The sequence below is a fragment of the Muntiacus reevesi genome, chromosome 1 (assembly GCF_963930625.1).
Source record: "Muntiacus reevesi chromosome 1, mMunRee1.1, whole genome shotgun sequence".
Taxonomy (NCBI): Eukaryota; Metazoa; Chordata; class Mammalia; order Artiodactyla; family Cervidae; genus Muntiacus; species Muntiacus reevesi.
In genome coordinates this window covers 225,058,394-225,066,003 of record NC_089249.1, presented here as the reverse complement: position 1 = coordinate 225,066,003, position 7,610 = coordinate 225,058,394, and the positions used below count along the sequence as shown (strand labels likewise).

The window sequence follows — 7,610 nt, the reverse complement described above, 5'->3', positions numbered from 1 at the left end:
CATGCCCTCCTCTAGGGGATCTTCCCAACCCAGGGATCGAACCCAGGTTTCCCGCATTGCAGGCGGATTCTTTACCATCTGAGCCACCAGGCACTATGATTTTATGTTCATTTAAAATCCAGGAACTGGTCTTGGGAACAGTACAGACTCCTTTGTATTTTTATGTACTGATCACACTAATCTATTAAATGTAAACATTTATAATTTGCCACTATTTTCTCCTATTTTGGCCTTTCTTCACACACACACACACATGTATTAGTGTGTGAAAGTGAAAGTGTTTGTTAGTTGCTTGGTCATGTCAGACTCTTTTGTGACCCCATGGACTGTAGCCATTTAGGCTCCTCTGTCTGCGAGATTCTCCAGGCAAGAATATGGGAGTGGGTAGCCATTCCCTTTTCCAGGGGCTCTTCCCAACCCAGAGACTGAACCCGAGTCTCCCGCATTGCAGGCAGATTCTTTACTGGCAGAGCCACCAGGGAAGCCACATATAAGTGTGTATACTCAGAATCTCAAAAATTCTGGAAGCATCAAATGACTTGTTCAACCCTGAGAACCTCTATCTCCTCTCTCTCCAGAAAGCTGGTTCCTTCATCGGTGTGTTGATATCAGAAAGGTCCTCTCAAGAAGAAACTGAAATCATCTCCCCTCTAGTTTCACAGTGGTCTCGAGTCAGACTTCAGAACTGCCTTGAACAGGTAAGCACCTTCTTCTGTACACCTGCACGTCTTTCCAGGATCCTCCTCTCCTCCTACGCCCCAGTGATCACACAGGCCAAGCCAAGGAGGAGCCCCAGTCTTGGCATCACTTGGATTCCTCTGAGATGTCACGGGAACATGCCCAATCTGCCTCAAGGGCTTAGGCAAGCACAGGCTAGACGGACGGATGCTAAAGCAAGATGTCTGTTCCAATACGAGGAGCAAACAGAGGCTTAAGGTAGAAGTCAACAGTGACTTCAGCATGTGGTCCAGATTTCCAGAGATTATGATTCTGGGCCTCTGGGGTGGCGTCCCCTGTCATTACTACCACCTCATGTGACCACAGTGTGAGAACTCTGGCTTAGTCCAGTCCCTTGGAACATCTGTACCCTCTACACACATTGGCAGCTGAATGGCTCACACATCAGGCAGCCAGAAAGGCCTGGCTCAGCCCTCGTCACCTCAGTGCCTGCTTTGGTTGGATTTATTACATGCCCACATCACATTCTATTGTGCTCTGGGAATGAGGGCTTCCACAGATGTGCTCTGTACTAGGCTTCAAGGGATTATGGGGGTGGGAGAAATGTTTATCACCTCCAGCAAGGATATATATCCTCCTATTGGGGCCCAGCTGTTTTGTCCTCAAGCACAAAGCCCTGAGCCTCATAGAGAACAGGTCTGAGCCTAAGCAACCATCTCATTCTCCCCTTCCCTGGCTTCAGCTCCATCCTCAGTGAGTCACTTGCAGGAAGGGCCCCCAAGCCTCAGATGCACTTACACAAGGGACAGACACTCACATCCAGGGAGGAGCATCGGACACGGCTCAGATGCCTGTCTGGTCAGCTCCGTAAGGCTCCAGCAAAGGTGGGGGGACAACAGCAGGAGACAGCACAGCACCACTGCTGCCTCAGAGGTGCCTTTGTGCACTTGTGAAAAGCATACCTCCTGGGCAGATGCAGCCCCACACCAGGGTGCATGACTTAGTAGGTGCTGAGGAAGCTAGATGGCAGCCCTGACTTGCCCTGGATGCCCTTACGCAGTAAACCACTGGAACAACTGTGACAACCCTGCTTGGAGAGAAGTAGCAGGAAAGGAGACAGGAAGAAGAAAGGTCGCCAAGGCCATTCAAGGCCCATGGCAACTGCCCCCTATCCTAATCCACTAGGCCCCCAAAGAAGCCCCACTCAGAGCAGCTGCCACAGTCATCCTTACCCCTCCTTTCTGCCTAGATTGTTCACATCCCATCTACCCTTCAAGGCCTTCTCAAGTCCCCCTCTGCCAGGAAGCCTTCCCTGATCATCCCCTCCCCTTCTTCAGATCTGTTCCCCTGGTGGGCTTCCATACTCCTCTCACTCAGCAGCAGGCCACCTTTCTGTGGCCATGTCTCCCCTGCCCCAAGACTACAACTCTGCCAGACTCTCCACAGAGCACCTGGCACCATGTGGGCAGCATGCAGTAGTGCTTATTGAGTATTTACTGATTAATTGCAGTGGAAAAACATGGAATGGGGGCTGAAAATGAAATTTGGCCCAAACTTGACCAGATTCCCTGGGATCCATGGTGATAAGACCTCCCCATCTGCTGCCCCAGTTTCCCACGTACACAGTACAGCTGATCAATGAATAAACTCCAAGGTTTCTGCCAACATTGAACCCTAGGCTTATAAGACTCAGAGCCCCTGGCCCCCCATCAGCCAGGTTTTCCTCCCTCTCACCCCACTGTCTAGCACAGTGCTTGGCCCAGAATAGGCAAGCAATATGATATATGGGTTGCCTCGGTCTCTATGCTTTGGCAACCTTAGCATTTAACTTGGTGCTTTATTTAGCAAACCACAGACATCAAACTTGACCAATTCAAGCAAAAGAGCCCTACTGAGAAAAGGTCTACAATGAGGTTTCTCATTGCAATCAACAGGAAAGCTGGAGAACCAGGCTTGGAAAATGGGGGTGGGGGTGAAAGGTGCAGAACCACAGCTAAAAAGCTTCAGGGAAAAGCTAGGTCAGAACACCCACTGGCTCCTGGCCATCTCTGCCACCACTGGCCACTGGTCTTCCAAGCTGCTGCTACAACACAGGTGTACTCTAAACTGTCACCAGCTCAGAGCCTGAGGTCCAAGTAGGGCATGCAATTAGCCCAGTTAAATCACATAAAATAAGCCTCCAGGATAAGCAGGTGAGTGAGCCTTGAACACTGGTTCAGTGCGTGCACTTGTGCTCAGTTGTGTTCAACTCTTTGCAACCCCACAGACTGTGGCCTGCAAGGCTCCTCTGTTCATGGGATTTCCCAGGCAAGAACACTGGAGCAGGTTGTCCCAACCCAGGGATTGAACCTGTGTCTCCTGCATTGGCAGGTGGATTCTTTATCACTGAGCCACCCGGGAAGCCACCAATGCACATTAAGTCACACGGTCACACCCTAATTGCCAGGAAGAGAGGTGCTCATGCATTCAAATTCCTCAATAGGAAGGATCTTCAGGTGCAAGGCAGTCAAGAAATGTCAAAGGCCACTCTGATTATTCTGTCCCTTTAACCAAACAGATTCTCTTTCCTGGGAATTTGAAAAAGAAACTGTAGTATGTTGAATAGTGGCTCTCCAAAAGATTGAGGGTAGGAGGAGAAGGGGGCATCAGAGGATGAGATGATTGGATGGCCTCACCGACTCAACGGACATGAGTTTGAACAAATTCTGGGAGATAGTGAAGGACAGGGAAGCCTGGTGTGCTGCAGTCCATGGGGTCACAAAGGGTTGGATATGACTTAGCAACTGACCAAAAACAAAAGCTATGTCAGCCTAGAACCTAAGAATGTGAACCTATTTGGAATAAAGGTCTTTGCAGCCGGAATTAAGGTAAAGATTCCCAGGTGAAATCATCCTGGATAGAGATGTGAACTTAGATAGAAAACACAGAAAGATGGGACAAAATGCAGACCCTGAAGTGGTGAAAACAGAAGCCGAGAAATGCCAAGGGTTGCCAGGAGTCACCCAAAGCTCTGAGTGAATTCTCCCTCAGGGCCACAAAACAAGCCAACCCAGCTCATGCCTTAATTTCAGACTTCGGGCCTCCTAAACTGTGAGTGAACAAACCTCTGTTGTTCTAAAAGCCCCTAGTCAGGAGGAAATAATTACAGCAGTCTCAAGGAAATAATACGGGGGCCTAGAGGTGTCATCAGTATGGGGCTGGTGGGAACGTGCTGGGGTGATATGGAAGCCTCTCTGACTGGGAATCTGAGGGGGCCTCAGAAGCTGCAAACACCCTTCCAGAAGACACAGCACAAAGAGGGGTGAAGGTGGAAGGTCCAGGAGGCAGCGAGGGCTCCTTGGAGGCAAGGGGATCCGCATGCCTCTGTTACTTTGAGTCTTCAGACAGTGTTGGGGAGGTGGCGTGAAGGGTAGTTGGGGGGTTGCAAGGACAGGGAAAGGGGGCAGGTCAGCCAAGACGCCACCCAACTTGGGAAAACCATCCATTCCTCTACTTTCGTCATTGCTCCCCCAGGAGCGCGCCCCATATTGCCCTGGGTTAAGGTCAATAGAGTCATTCCCCTGTTCACCAACCTGGACAGAGCAGAGGTACCTATCTCTGCCCTCTGCGCCACACTCAGGCACTCTCTGGTTTTCTTAAATAGGGTTTTGTCTGGGTTCCTAGGGAGGCTGTATTTCGAAACCATTCTTCGGGCGCCGCTCGGTTACAAAAGGGCCCTGCCAAGTGTCCCAAGAACGTCATCTCACATCATCCTTCACAGAGTAGGCTCGTGGCCCATTTTACAGATGGGGAAAGTGAAGCTAAATCACTAGCCCGAAGTCAGACACTCAGCAGCCTGAAAGGGAACGAACGCAGGATCCCAGCTGGCTCCAGGTTTCTGCAACTCGTGCGCCGCCCACACTTTCCGGCCAGCGCCCCAACTTCCCCATCCCACCCCGGCGAGGGGCGCCCGGCCAGCCCCTGGAGGAGCGTGCCTCGGCTGCTAATCGCCCGCCGCCCCCGCCTCCGTCTCACTACCCGGAGACGCCCAGGCCGGCTTAGCCCAGAGACGGCTCAGGGGCCGCGCGGCTCAGGCGATTGGCCCGCGGTAATTACGGGCACGCTCCGGGAGGGGGGAGGGGCGGGGTAGCCCCCCGCGAGCATAAATTATGCAAATAGCCGGGCGCCGCACGGGGCTGACCTGCCGCCAAGCTCCATTCAAGTGGGCTGCCTCGGGGGCGGAGGTGGCTAGGGAGGGGGGCGCCCATTGTTGCGCCGAGTACTTAAGGGGTCCTGAGGCCAGTCGTGTGCCACACTCGGTACTCACACGAGCTGATCTGATCGCCGGCGAGATCACTCGGGAGACAGGCAGGAGCGTGGCCCCTGCAGGCGAGGCGAGGAGTTGAGGCCAAGTTTCCGGTGCGCCCCTGAGCTCTTCCAGCCCTTGGCGCCCGCAGCCAGCACAGAGTAGACCCGGGCCGTTCCGAACGTAAGTGCGTCCCGGCGGCCTTGCCCTTAGCCTGGACTCCTGCCCTCTAAACGCCCTCTTATCCGTCCATCGGTCCTGCACAACGCCACGATGCCAGCCACTCTAGAGACCTGCCTCTCGGACCTCGACTGCGCTAGCAGCAGCAGCAGCAGCACTAGCGACCTGTCCGGCTTCCTCACCGACGAGGAGGACTGTGCCAGGCTCCAACAGCCCGCGTCCGCCTCGGGGCCGCCCGTGACGGTCCGCAGGGGCGCACCCGGGATTCCCGGGGCGTCCGACACTGCTCGAGCGCCGGATGATGAGCAGGAGCGGCGGCGCCGCAGGGGCCGCGCACGGGTGCGTTCCGAGGCGCTGCTGCACTCGCTGCGCAGGAGCCGACGCGTCAAGGCCAACGACCGCGAGCGAAACCGCATGCACAACCTGAACGCGGCGCTGGATGCGCTGCGCAGCGTGCTGCCCTCCTTCCCCGACGACAGCAAGCTCACCAAGATCGAGACGCTGCGCTTCGCCTACAACTACATCTGGGCTCTGGCGGAGACTCTGCGCCTGGCTGACCAGGCGCTGCCCGGGGGCGCTGCCCGCGAGCGCCTCCTGCCGCCACAGTGCGCGCCCTGCCTCCCCGGGCCCCCGAGTCCCGCCAGCGACGCTGAGTCCTGGGCCTCCGGCGCCGCCGCCTCCCCCTGCGCCGCTGCCGCCTCGCCACTCTCTGACCCCAGTAGCCCCGCCGCATCCGAAGACTTCACCTATGGCCCCGGCGACCCTCTTTTCTCCTTCCCCGGCCTGCCCAAAGACTTGCTCCACACGACGCCCTGTTTCATCCCTTACCACTAGGGCCCCTTTTGAATACCGTTACCTTCCCCCTCCCCCAGGAGACAGACAGTAGATGGGGACCCAGCTGCGGCCTCCGGCCGCCCAGTCCAGGCAGACCGAGGAAACGGGAGCTTTAAATGGGTAGGGGATACCTGAGCCGCTTGTTAGGTCGCTGCACCCTCGCAGCGGCTGCCCCTTGGTCTGTTTCTCCAGCCCTCAGCCCCAAGGCCCCTCCCGCCCGCCCCTAGACGGCCTTTCCTTTTGCACTTTCTGTACTCCACAAAACCTCCTTTGTGGCTGGCTCAGAGCTGACCCCAGCCACCACTTCAGTGTGATTTAGAAAAGGGACACATCAGTCCCTGAAGACGAGGTGAAAAGTCAATTTTACAATTTGTAGAACTCTAATGAAGAAAAACGAGCATGAAAATTCGGTTTGAGCCGGCTGACAATACAATGAAAAGGCTTAAAAAGGAGAGACAAGGAGTAGGCTTCATGCATTATGGATCCCGACCCCCACCACTGCAGGCTCGCTCTAGGAAGAACCCGAGACTCTTGCGTAGCTATTCAGGCACTGGGCTGGAGAGTACTTTAATTTATTCAAGATGCTTCATTCATATGAAAATGTATTTTTGTGCATAAAGAGTTTATTCTATTATTATGAGCTATCAAAGTTTACATTTTTGTACTGCAGATGTTTCATGTAAATAAAAGCTAAATAAAAAAGATAATAAGTCACCAAGTTTCTTGCCTGTGGTTGGTGTCTCTGGGGCTTTTCTTCCCTTTCCCTGGCTGCTCCACCACTAAAGTGAAACACTATCCCCACCCAACTTCGAAAGTCCAGTCCTTTTTCGAAACAATTAAAAATAAAATGCACCTGATTTCCAACCCCCCCCCCAAAAAAATGGATAAAGTGAGAGTAGAGCATTTGAGATCCAGCATTTCCTTTCACTTTGTAAACACAAGGGAGATCTTTCAGGCTCCCCATAAGCCAATTAAGACTTTTTAGTGGAGAATTAGCCCCGGATATGCAGCTACCTGTAGAGGTAGGGGCGGTGGGAGAGTCTTTCTTTTGAGGAGCTCCACATCAGCTGGCTCTGTGTTTCAAAGAAAGGGGATTAGAAAGATCAATACAGTGTGACCACTGGCTAGGAAGTCCCAGTGACAGGTGGGCCCAGGCTGGGCAAGCAGAAGGGTCCACTCTTATAACAGCCTATTTAGAGGGGGAAATTGATTTGTAAACAATGCCTCCAAATTATTGTTCATTGAGGCTGGGATCACTCTGGCTGGGAAGTGTGGGATGAATTATGCTGATGTGGTGTCCCTGGATGGGTGTGCAGCTGCCTAAAATTGTGAGAATGCCTGCACCACACACACACACACACACACACTGTGCCCACAGTGGCCACAGAGGAGGGCAAGCAGTGGACTCGGTCCTGGCTTGCTCGGCTAGCCAGGGGCAACAGCCAAAGCTTTCATTTGCTGCCAGAGAAATCAGCCGTCCAAACTCAGTGGGGATTTTTCTGGCTGCGGTGTGTTTGTCCCTTGTCTAACAATTTAGCTGACAGCACTGGCCAATAGTGGCTTTTGTTTTAAATCTCAGAATGTGGATGATTACAAAGATGGTCCCTAAAATGCAGTTGCTGCCTGTTCCCCC

General features: G+C 53.5%; 1 protein-coding gene across 1 annotated transcript; it reads left to right on the top strand.

Annotated features, from left to right (window-relative positions):
* Positions 1 to 5,236: 5,236 nt before the first annotated feature.
* Positions 5,237 to 5,977, top strand: NEUROG1 (neurogenin 1). The gene has a single exon (XM_065935441.1). It carries the CDS (start codon positions 5,237 to 5,239, stop codon positions 5,975 to 5,977), a length of 741 nt encoding a protein of 246 aa, XP_065791513.1.
* The last annotated feature ends 1,633 nt before the right edge of the window (positions 5,978 to 7,610 follow it).